This window comes from Notolepis coatsorum (genome assembly GCF_963971535.1).
Source record: "Notolepis coatsorum genome assembly, chromosome: 17".
Lineage (NCBI taxonomy): Eukaryota > Metazoa > Chordata > Actinopteri > Aulopiformes > Paralepididae > Notolepis > Notolepis coatsorum.
In genome coordinates, this window is record NC_140181.1 from 16,103,233 (window position 1) to 16,116,511 (window position 13,279).

Consider the following 13,279-nt stretch of genomic DNA (forward strand, 5'->3'; position numbering starts at 1 on the left):
CAGGAGCCACATTACAAAAACACCCCGTTCCTCTCTACCAAAACCAACACCAGGCTACTAATACAGTAGGTCATTTACAATCTATGAAAAAGCATAATCATGTTGCCTTACTGCGTACAGTACCAGTAGGCTATGGAAGAGCCTGATTCAGATTATTTTATTGTCACATTGTTTTTTAAATGTACATAATACATTCAGAAAAACATGAGATCATGCTTGTTTTTATTCCCGGCTCCTCAACCGTAGTAGATTTGAAAACATAAGACACCATGGATTCTATCATCAATGACGTGACGCCTATTTTTTCTGTCCCACTGAATTTCGTACCTTAAAAAAAACATTAAAATTCATAAAAAGATTACATGTATCTCTAATACCTTCCCCATATACAGACCCACTCTAACTCCTCCAAACATTTGAGTTATTGGTAATTTTTCTGCTATCTGAAGTGTCAAATGTCCATGTGGGGCGACCGTCCAGCATTGACTTCTATTTGGACAACCGGCTTAAAATCACTTTAAATCTATTTAAATATTTCCCTTGCCCTATTTGGCATAATTTCAAACATGTTTTGCATTCATTGACAAAATTATGAAGCATTTGCACATATACTTCCATCATAATATACAAACGAATGTTGTCCGCATATGTTCATTTTATTAAATATCATCTGGGGCGACCATCAAGGAAACACAATTGTGGGACTTTTATTTTGAAACCACCTCAAGGACAGGATGTTGCATCAGCCAGTCACATGTGAGTGACCCAGAGAAACAACTAGCAGGTTAGTAAGTCTCTTTCATATTGGCAAATAAATCTCTTTTTTAACTGCTGTAATGTACTTGCCACTTTTGGATGTCTTGTGGGACGACCGCCCCAAAACTGTGAATAATACGTTTTATCTGAAAATCTATATTTTGATGATGAATTTGATAGTGACATGTGGTAAGAGCTAGCTAGTTTGGTTTCTGTAGCTAATGGTTAGCCTGTAATATTTGACTGACCTTAAAAACATCATCTGGGTGACCGAGTATCATGTGGGGCGACCACTGCAGAGTGTTTTAGATGATAGATATATGTCCTGTATTTGTAGTTTCTGTATATTTATATTTTATTCATGTTTTATATACATAAAGGTCTTTGTTTTAGCATAACTCTTTGTATACTTTTTTTTTTTTTTTATTTTTTTTTATTATTGCAAAACAAAACTTATTAAAAGTCAGTACTCAACACACAATGTATAATGAAACTTTCAGTAAAGGTGGTTAAAATATATGCAAGTACAGAAACAGGATAAAACAAAAATAGTCAATAATAACATTTTAACCGTATACAGTGTATATCCAGCGAAGTTACAATTATATAAATGTTAGTATATAATATACCCCTAATACCTATTTTCTAAAACCCTACACACATATGCTCCAGCTCAAACCCCCCCTCTCTTTGTATACTTTAACATATATTTTTCAACATTTCTGTCATTTTTCATTCCTATTTAGGAATTAACGTTTCTTTTTTAGTATTGTACCATCTTATGAGAACATTTTTAAAACGGTATATCATGACATTCCATTTATGTAATTGTACATGTATTAGTCATGTTTAACTAGTTTAACCTATTTTCTAGATGGCACAAACAAGCAAACAGAAGACTGCTCACTACAGACAGCGGGTCAATGCAGACTATCTTGCCAGGAAAAGAGAGGTAAAAAAAACTATAGGTAACATGCAGTATATCTTTCTCTGGTGTATTTCAAACTGTCATGTTAGTAGGATTAGGAATGACCTTTTCTGTAATATCTTGAACTTAAGTTTGTATGTAATTTAGCCCACCAGAATTACAGTGGCGAATCCTTATGGAAGCCAACGGAAGCCATGCCCCCCTAATATTAAAATATGAATTAATATCAAATATGAAATATGAAAAAAAAAAAAAAAAAATATATATATATATATAATTTTTTTTAATATAGTTTACATTCTTTTTCATCTGTGCATCTGTGTTATATTTTTTTTTTTTTTTTTTTAAATGTCTCCCTCTTCTCCTTCTCACTCCCTCTAACACACTGTCAGCCTCACTATGCTCACTGCAGCAGGAGAGGAGGCAGATGGTAGGTCTCTTTCTCCAGGCTTCCAGCATTATAGAGTCCAAATCCGATCCTAGCCAATCAGATTCGAGCTGACTGCCACACCCTAAAAGTTTAAAACGGGGCTGAGAGGAAAACATTCAGCATATTTTCCCCTCTGCACTCTGAACATTGTATTAACCCGTAACTGTTCCCACGGGCCGAATATTGCCCCGATCCTCGCGAGATTAAATCCACGGGGACCTCTCGGCGTGCCGAAGCTTTTCCTAAATCACTTCCATCATCGAAAACGAGGGGAAAAGGTCGGCTCGCGACCCTGAAAATGTCGCGTGATTTTAAAAACGCTGTATTAAGTGAGCCTATTATGGGATCCACGCGAGCTTTCTATCGTGGAAACATCTGGGCGTCCCGCAACTTTTACTGATTCACATGTAGCCCCTAAAATGCTTAGAAAAGGAAAACAGAAAGCGTGGAATAAACTCGCCGAAACGGAAAAGTGTCCCACGGGCGCGCCGTGATTCCGATCCGCGTGAAAATATTCACCGCCATAGAGGAGACCGTGGGACACCTTTTTGCAACCGAATATGTGTCTCGAATTTGCTCCCACGCGGCGCGCAAAATCGCGCAAGGAAAAATCGGACCAAAAATTAACCAATGCTCCAGCAGTATTAATGACCCTGATGTAAACAAGACAAACGTCTTTCTCTGGTCTGCATCCCCTTATACAATTGTGTGTATTGAGCCGTACTGTATTGTACCCATTCTGCAATCTGTTAAATAAATAAAAAGAACGTTTGACTGGCCGCCGGGCCATACTGTAGTGTACATGGTGACTGCTTGACTTAAAAAAAAAAAAAATACAAACAAAAAAAAAAAAAAAATATTAATAAAAATATTTAATAATTTTTTTTTTTATAATTTTTTTTTGGCTTCCCCTGTTATTTTACCCACGCGACGCCACTGCAGAATTAGTATCACATTATACACTATTGTTTCAGCGAGAAGGAAACAACAAGGCAAGATTCCATGTGAAGTCAGATGAGCTATCGGAGAGGGAGAAGGCTGCATCCAGAGGTTACAGGGAGAAGGAAATAGATGGAAAAGGCAATGCTGGACCTGACACCACCATCCATGGAGAACACTCCAACAGTTCTGGCTGGTGTAGAAGTAGAGAAGAGCAGCAGGGCAAGCTGTGGTGGATCCCCTACCTCTAAATGAGGATTTGAATCACTAACATTTACTTTGATTCTACAGTAGGTTTAACATCCCTTGAAACCATAGGTTATATATCCAGCTCATGATCAACAGTGATATATTTCAACAATAAATGTTCAGTGGATTGCACTGTGCAACATCTCCATTATAATCTGATCAAAGTTTGTTTCGTGTTTGATATATCTTTGGGGAATGTTGACTGTAGAAGCCAAAGCTATATTGTATTGTATGAATGTTTATATGTTTATTTTTATAACCTTACATTGAAACGGCATTAGGAATATTGATTGGATTTAGATAAAGTCATTGAACCGTCTTATTTGTCATAATAGAACATTCTAGAACATTTGTGATGTCACAGTATGATGTCATGACCGAACGTTCTAGAACATTTGTGATGTCACAGTATGATGTCATGATCGAACGTTCTGGAACATTTGCGATGTCACAGTATTGTCATGACCGAATGTTCTAGAACATTTCTGATGTCACAGTATGATGTCATGATCGAACGTTCTGGGACATTCGTGATGTCACCGTATGATGTCATAACCGAACATTAATAATTTAACTAAATGTAAAAAATATCAGTGTTTTGTTTTTTGGTGTGCTTCTTGTTCTAGGTGTTCAGGTTGCCTGATTTGTTAAAACATGCACATGTACCTCAATTTGAAATGCCTGCAGTATGAGATAATATAAAAGGAACTAGATTGGTCCGATACTGGCCAAATTCACAGGATTGGATATCGGAAAAACAGGAAGTATTTTCCGATCCGATACAGGCCGTAAAGCATGCCATCACGTGAACAGTAGTAGCGTGACAACAACGTTAGCATTAGCTAAACGTAAGTCAACTTGTTAGCAGCGCGCCGCGATCATGTCAGCTGTGTGGAGTTATTTTAAGCTCAAAGAAAAAAAAGGCAAAACAGCCTGTGGTGTTATGCTAATGTGTGTGCATTAATACGACACAGAGTACAGGCCACCGTACTGGGGTCAGACAGGTACGCAGGGCAGAGTAGACTAAGAACAGATAATAACGGACCTGTATGGTGGAGCTAACAGAATGAAGACACGCACAAACAAATACAGAGGACTCGCATGTATACTTGTGGAATAACACGACACAGCCAAGTGTAATATCTGCAACGCAAGTATTTCTAGGGGTGGCAGCAACACTGGAAACTTCAACACCACACAACACTTGCAGATTAATCATGGAAAGGGAGTATGCCGAGTTCATATGTGCAACGAATGCCAAGAGGAAAAGTTTTGTCACAGCAGCTAACATAGCTGGAAACCATTCAGAAGCGAGAGAAACTCCATGCAGACAGTAACAAAGCAAAGCTGAAGAAAACAGATAAAATAACCACATTTATTGTGCTGGACGACCAGCCCCTTTCTGTTGTTGAAAATGTAAGGTTTCCGACGCTTAGCCTCACTTCATGTTGCCAAACCGTCATTATCTCTGACACGGCTATCTCAAATAAGTACAATGTTGTGTTTCTTTTTCAAATGTAGCAAAGAGTAAAGACCCTAACCCTATCAAAACAGCAGTCAAAGTGTATATTTTCAGCACTATGTTTGTTTACCAATGATTGGAAACTCTCCACGCATTGTACCGGTAAACAGACGTTTTAGACGTGAGGACAGGAAGCCGTCATGAAATCGTTGTAGTCTTATTAACGTATTAACTAAATAATTTTAACAAAATAAAAAGCAGCAGCAGAGTCATGTGTGGTATGTATTTCTTCCTTTAGGGGAGTTTTTGATGTTTTATAGATGGCTAGGTTAAACACAGGTTTTTGTTTTTTAAGGGAGTATCGGATGGGCATCGGTATTGGCAGATACTCAAGGCTGTGATATCAGTATCGGACATGAATAAGTGGTATCGTGCCATCCCTAAAAGGAACTGATACAACTGTGTTGTAGTTGTTTAGCGTTGATTTCATCCATGCAACTATGTTGGTGGTTATTGTTTATTGACTCTATAGAACTGTGTTGGTGTTTAATTTTTATTATTGACTTACATTTACATTTACATTTAGTCATCTTTGCAGGGCTATAACTTTTTAAATATTATAGCTATATCGACATTACTATGGCCCATTCAACATCGGGTATCTATCGTTCCGGATGTGGGAACGTTATATTTGTCCATTCATACATTGCCGTGTTAGTACCATTGTGAATATAAGTATGTTTTTAGAGTGTAGAGCAGTAATTCCTAGAACGCGAGTTATAGGCCCGACGCATATTATACATAATCGGTTGGCGTTGCGTTCCTATACACGCTATATTAAAAAATTCAAATGCATAGCTCGGTATACATTATGCTCCATCATGCGTGAAGGAAAGGGGGGGGGGTCGTTTATGATTCCTTGATTGTCAGTAACGGCTTTCTTTAGTACGACATCATACGTTGATCAGATGGATTGCAATGAAATAAATGGACAATCGAGCTGGAATTAACGTTAGATTCCTCGTACCTGTGGCCGATGAGTCTGGAGAAGAAATATTCCAATTTGATTTCGATCTGCTAGATCCATTTTCCGTTTGTAGGACGCAATAAACGCCGAAAGCATATTGATTCGTGCGTCTCGAAAGCAATCCAATGCACTCGAGTGTTTGTCTTGATCAACATAACAAGATAGCTCTGCCGGAGCATTTTCCCCGATGCACAGAGCGCCACATTCGGTTTAGAGTGGAGTGCAACTCGCCCGAAATCCACCAGGCAGCGGTATTGAGGCGTTGAAATATCAGACAGAGTCCAGCTGGCTCCCGGAGCCTTCCTGGATGAATTATGAATGCCAATAGCGAATAAAGGAAATAATGATCATAAAAATGAGTTAACTTGTTGTTGGCGCTCAACGATTGGCGGGCAATAACGAGTAAACTCGTTTTTGGCGCAGAATGTGTTAACAGCTGGGTATTGGGTGGGACATTCTGATTTAAGAACTTTCTAAATAAAATACAAAGTCCCAAAATAGTTAATTTATCTGACTGCTTGTATTAATTGATCAAAAAGTAGCCATCACGGCGCTGTGATCTAGGGCGCGGTAGTCATTCTGATCCGCCCTGTCTGGCAATTTTTTGGCGGAAGGACGCCATTTTTTACACCATATTTGGAAGACCCATCACCACCATCACAGCAAGTATTAGTCCGCAGGTCTTAGAGGAGCTATATAAATGGCCCCCTTGACGCCGGGCCAAGTTTTTTGGTAAATTTTTCCAGATATTCTGGTCATATATTCCACTCAAAAAGCTTGTTTTCAAAAGTAGCGCTGTGTACTACTATCTTCACCCAGGCTGCGGTGCGTTAGTTGCTGAGCTAACGTGTGACTAACGTGAACACAATTGACGTATTTATTTCACAAATGCAGTGTTTTCAAATAGCCACATTGCTGTATTTAGTGTATTCATTAGTGGGTCATATTCGTATATATAACATATTTCATGTTATCAATCTAGAATTGACGACAAGGCCTGCTGCTGGATGCTAGCTCACATGCTAGCGTTGGCTAACAACATACAGCTGAGAGCCAGGAAGGGCCAGGAAGACCCACGCTACTTATCTACCCAGGAAAGATGCTAGAGCGGCATAGAGTATGGAGGAAGACAAGGCTCTATGAAGAGAATGGGGTAAGTTTGAAGACAAATTTTAACACACACATGAACGTTTTATAATTACCATCACAATATGTAAAAATAAATATATATATTTTTTTATCTAATCTAGTTTCATGAATTAATTCATAACTTTTGAACAATATATGCTATTTCTAATCTGTCAGCTGTTCTATATTGCCAACAAGATTGTCTACATTCCATTCATTACACATACATCTAAAATAAGCAAGGAAAGTGCTTGAAAATATTTTTTTTATCTTCCAAGTTTAATTTCAACAAGTTCAAGTGCAACTACATACTGTATGAACCATAATAGAAATTATGATGATAATCATACACTTATTTTATATCATTGGAAAGCCCTAGTTGTTAGCTTTAAAATTGTACCAAATATGAGGTACTTTGAAATACATTTACATTTACATTTAGTCATTTAGCTGACGCTTTTATCCAAAGCGACTTACAAGTTCTGTACGACAAGCCATCAGGAAGGGCACAACTCTATCAGCTGAGTAACACTGTTCATCAAAGTGTTGAGTGCTACAGTGTAGGTTAGTTTATTAGGACAAGTGCATGACAGTATGGTTAGTTAGGGTTAGTTTTATTTTATTTTTTATTTTTTTATTCAGATAATGGTTGAAGAAGTGCGTCTTTAGTCGACGGCGAAAGATTGGACGGGATTCTGCTGTCCTAACTGGGGTGGGTAGTTAATTCCACCATTGTGGGGCAAGGACTGAGAATAGGCGACTTCTCTTTGATGACCCTCCCGGATACCCAGTAACTATAATAATCTATCACAAACCAATGCAATATCACGTTCAGGGATTTCCTATATGGGCCAGATGACCCCGAAGAGTTGTTAAGTTTTCATTAGCATTTCTTCTAAGTCTCGTTTCAAGTTTAGAATCTATATTATGTATTCATGTAGTATTGTGGGAAATATATTGACCGATATAGGTCTATATAGCTTCTACCAGCCTCTTCTCAATCTACTTTCTCTCAGTTATTAGGCAATGTATTTTTATTTGTTCTATATGCCCTTATTGCAGTCTTTTCCATATGGATATTGAATTATTTCATGTTGTGATATAGCCCTAATTATTCACAAGCCCCATCATTTATCTGCCCAGATAAAGAGGTGGATGTGTATGTGTCCAGAGAAAATGTGCAGAGATTGGATTTGTGGGCGATTCCACAATCCATAAAATATGTACCAATGGTATAACTGGCTGATATAGGTGGGAGTACATTCCCTTGAATGTCAATAACTAAAGATTGACTCTGCATGTGCGTGGTCTTTGAATGGTCAGCGATTGTTGCACTTGCTTTTACACGCAATTGTTCCAATCTAGGTCTGTCTACAACTTGTATCAGCTGCTACAGGTTTTCTCAGTGCCGTACGTCCGTTGCCTTTGCCTCTCTCTCTCTCTTGAAGAGAGACCATCAACGGGACAATCCCACCTGCGTGTAGGTCTACATGGGAGGAGCAGTAGACCAACAGGTGTCCCAGGCTGAACACTGGATAAGCGTCCAGGGAAAGTTACGTTTTATAGCCTCAGGCAACACACACACGGAGGGGGGGGGGGGAAGAGAGAGAGAGAGAGAGAGAGAGAGAGGGGGGGAGGGGAGAGAGAGAGATAGAGAGAGAGAGAGAGAGAGAGAGAGAGAGAGAGAGAGAGAGAGAGAGAGAGAGAGAGAGAGAGAGAGAGAGAGAGAGAGAGAGAGAGAGAGAGAGAGAGAGAGAGAGAGAGAGAGAGAGAGAGAGAGAGAGAGAGAGAGAGAGAGAGAGAGAGGAGAGAGGAGAGAGGAGAGAGGAGAGAGGAGAGAGGGAGAGGGAGAGGGAGAGGGAGAGGGAGAGGGAGAGGGAGAGGGAGAGGGAGAGAGAGAGAGAGAGAGAGAGAGAGACACACACACACACAAGTGTATTTACATATGCAAATATATGAGCATCGCCGCGAGCACGCATAACTCATAAAGACTGAAAACACACACGCACACACACACCCCTACACGCACGCACACACACACAGTGCGCGCATGGTGGTGACAGACTACATGAAAGAGGAAGGTGTGAACTAACCGTTGACTTGACGGGGACGTACAGCACGGGGGGTCTGTCCGGCGGGGAGCAGGAGCCGTTCTTGTGGCCAGCGGCACCGACGGCAGCAGCGTCCCCCCCTCCTTCGTGGAGGACACCGGCCTGGAAGCCTTTGGACTTGACCCAGAATTTGAATTTGGCGTTGATGATGTGGCTGTTGTTGTTGTTGTTGTTACTCTCGTGATGATGAATGAACACGCCGTGCAGGTTGTTCTCCTGGTCGTCGCCCCCCTGCTGCTGCAACAGGGTCTGGAGAATCTTGTTGTATTTACGCCGTGTGACAGTCTTTGTTTTACCGGAGTCTCCGTAGGTCCGGAGACACCAGTCCTGGAACTCACCGAACATCTCCAGTCCTCCTCCTCCTCCTCCTCCCGGCGGCTCGGACCGGGACGCGGCGGCGGGACCCCCCCCGGCTCCGGTGCTGCAGGTTGTTGGCGGCGGCCCCCACCACCATGTCCACCACCCCCCCGCCGGCTCTTCTGGTCGTCATGATGATGAGTGATGCTGCTGGAGCCGCTGCTGACTTCTTCTTCTTCTTCCAACGTCCACTTAGCTTTTTCCCTTTCAAGCCAAACAACGTTCCCGAAAAGAAATACAGACAAAATATATAACGCTATTCGTTTTTTTTTTTTTTTTTTTTTAAATGGTGTTATCCAAAAAAAAATTCTTTCAAATAGGAGCTTTTACAAAAAAAGAGACAAAAAAAATCGACACTGTTAATAAAAAACGAACGTTCGCTGCCCCTCTCTGGTCCGGGAGGCGCAGCTCGTTATGATCAATCAGCCCGGGTTTCAAAACGGGACGGAATAATAAAGAATGATGATAATATTTCGGTAGAAGAACAATGAGAGTCGGGGGGGGGGGGGCTGGGCTGCTGTGTCTCAGGCGGGCGGTGCGCTCCTCTGTCCGGGACACACCTGTTAGCAGAAGAAGCGGTCGCGTCCTGCTGTCCCGTGGGGGGGTGGGTGGGGGTGGGGGGGTGTCAGTCAGTCAGTCACCGCCCTCATACCCTCCTCCTCCACCCGGGGACGAGAGAGAGAGAGAGAGAGAGAGCGGGGCTGTCCTACACTCTCTCCCCGGCTGCACCTGCCTGCCTGCCTCTTAAAGAAAAGACAATCAGTCGAGTCAGTCAATCAAAGATAATTAAGCGTCCAGCACCCCGGTGTTGTGTTGATTGTCGGTGGGTTTTTTAGGATCCGGAGAAAATGCTAGGTTTACGCACACACAAAAAAAATGCATTTGACTGATGATGAATGAGAATATGATTATTATTTGCCGAAATGTACTGCCCGAATATAGTGGCCTGTGTTCTCTCTAGACAGCTCCTAGCTCTCCTTCCTCTCCCCCTCCTCCTCCTTCCTCTCCTCCTCTCCTGGGGCTGATGCGAGAGAAGACACCTGTTTGAATCCGACCAGAACGCCCCCTCTTGTTGCTGCCGCTGTCCCAAACGAACGAACCGCGCCTCCTCCTTATTCTTTCTTCTTCCCCCTCTCTGCCACCACCAGGAATCAGGAATCATGCACAACACACAACACAACACCACTGTACGTTAGATTTATATATCATTCAAATTTCAATAACCGAATAGTTGTCCGCGGCGCAGATTATTATAGCGAGTGTTTGTTTGGTGATTATTCCGGGCTGTCCTCCGCCTGCTGCTGGCTGCTCCTCTACACACTGTCTGGCTGCGCGTCGACGGGACATCAGGGCGCGCGCACCGTGCAGCCAGGCGCACTCTGAAATCAGGAAGTGTCCAAATAGCCCAAAACCAAAAGGCAGAGGCCCCAAACTATTACTATGTCATATTGTTGTTGTTTTTTCCGACAAGAGGGCTAACTATATAAGAGCATTTTTTTTTATTGGTTTGATTAGATGATTCGATTAAATTGGTTTGATTCGATTTGTATTTGAATCATGTTTTGTTTAGTTTATTTACACATACAAAAACAATAATACAATATAATCCATAAAGAGATGTGAAGGAGAATTGCCTAAAAAACCCTCTTGGGGCTTGTTATGTGGCATTCTCCAAGAGAAGCAAAGTTATACTGAGATTACATCAATATAAAATAACCAACCCAACCACCCCCCCCCCCCCCCTCCCCAAACACACACAAGGAACATTCATTCATAATAAATACATACAATCAGTATGTATATCTTTACATGTATATTTACATGGATCAATAAAGGACTATCTTATCAATATATGATTTATCAAATGATCATCAATATGTTTGTCAAATGTATTTACAGCCTAATAAAATTTTTAAAAAAGAGACATTCTAGCTAATCAAAAAATGAACCTTTTCCATATACCTGTTGCAAAGAGAATGTTGCTACAGTGTCCATGACCTCAAAGTTCTGTTTTGTGAGCCAAGGCAAGCAGCGTGGCGGAAGATGGATACAACTGCATTTGTTTACTGTAGAATGTGCTTAAAGTAGCCTAAAGTAAGCTGTAATTATTCAGTTTGAATAACAATCCAGCTGAATTCCTGCCAAAGCATAGGCTACCTGGGCAATATCAGTAGCCTAGCTGAAATAGATGCTCCCAAACACTGGTGATATGAAGTTCACATAGTTTTAAGGTAGGCCTAATTATATCAAGCTGTGAAAAATTGACAATGCTGGTGTTACTATTCTACACATAGCTGCTTTAATGGGCTATGAGACAAGCCATTAAAAATAATAGCAATTAGGGCGGTCAGGTGGCGTAGCAGAGATTGCGTTCGTCACCAACACCGGAGACGCTGGATTCACCTGTTCGAAATCCAGCTCACAGCTCCGGCGTTGTCACCAGCTTGGCTGGCCGTTCACACTAATACAATTGGCTGTATTAGAGGGTGGGAAAGCTGGCGGGGTGGGTCCGGGTTGTCGTAAACAGCGACTCCTACAGTTCGGTCGGGGCGCCTGCTCAGCGCGGATAGGATCTAAGGGGGGTAGTGTGATCCTTCCACACGTTACACCCTCTCAGTGAGAGTCCGCGCTGCCAGGTGAAAAGAAGCGGTTGATTGGCTGGACGTGTGTCGGAGGAAGCACGTGGTAGCCTCCACTCTCCCAGACCGACTGTGGGGGGTAAGTGCGCAGCGACCAGGAAGGGGATTGGGAATTGGCATAACGACTAACATTGGGATGGGAGAAAATCGGAGGAAAAAGGAGGGGGAAAAAGATCAATAAAAAAATAATAATAATAATAGCAATTAATAAAAAAAAATATATATATATCAGAATACCCTAGTACTAGTGTAGGCCTAGGGATAACCAGAATTTAGACCATTAATTTACCAAGACTTTATTTCTTAATAATATATATATATATTATTCAAACTAATTTTGGATAAAGTGCAGTTACGTTTTTTTATGTGTCTAACTGTCGTCTGCCCTTGTGGCCATGCCCAGCGGCCATGTAATCTTGAAAGCACTGAAGCAAGCCAGCACACACATAGGCCACACAACCTAATGTAAAAACAGCCACACATCAAAATAAGGAAGCTCATTCCTTCAGGCTGCCGTAACACTCCCCCAAAACAGCATCTTCTAACAGCCTTAAAGGTGAATAGCAACACTCACTTGCTAAGAATGCACTCAAGTTATTCCAATGAGCCTATTCAGTAACATCAACGACATGAACATAAGCCCATTCTAAAAAAACATTTAGCCTATGCTACCCTTATCATGTGGGGATCATCAAGAAACACATCCATGACCTACTTTCAGGTCCAGACACTGCCTCATACTAAAATACTGCTTAGCCATAATTGCTTTTCACAATGATAATACTTCATTTCCACCTAAATGCCCTGGTCTGCTTTGGCAAGCTAGTAAGTAAGATATAATATTCCATTATGGAGCAATCACAAACCACAATGTTGGATCAATTGGATTTTTATTACCTATATGTAGTACTGACCTGCCATCTCTCTGCCCCCCCCCCCAGGTGGAATAATAAAGGATATTAGCAAAAATATAATAAATTGTAGTAGCCAGAGAAAGAGAGAGATTGCTAGACTGATGAGTGTGTTTGATCAGACTAGAGCTAGTTTTTTTAGGAGCAGTTTTAGGTGTGTGTGTGTGTGTGTGTGTGTGTGTGTGTGTGTGTGTGTGTGTGTGTGTGTGTGTGTGTGTGTGTGTGTGTGCGTGTGCGTGCGTGCGTGCATGCATGCGTGCGTGCGTGTGTGTGTGTGTGTTAGGGTAGTAGCCTTGAGTGTGTGCAGGTGCGTGCGTGCGTGCGTGTGTGTGTGTGTTAGGG

The 13,279-nt window shown here is 41.5% G+C and overlaps 1 protein-coding gene across 1 annotated transcript in view; it reads right to left on the minus strand.

Moving 5' to 3' along the window:
- Positions 1-10,037, minus strand: part of LOC311243944 (nucleolar protein 4-like) — a gene marked incomplete at both ends in the record, with an annotated part of 300,165 nt that extends 290,128 nt beyond the window's left edge. The window contains 3 exon segments of the mRNA XM_084333351.1: positions 9,013-9,402; positions 9,405-9,509; positions 10,029-10,037. Of these exon segments, the coding sequence (XP_084189477.1) occupies positions 9,013-9,402; positions 9,405-9,509; positions 10,029-10,037 (504 nt within the window).
- Positions 10,038-13,279: the final 3,242 nt, after the last annotated feature.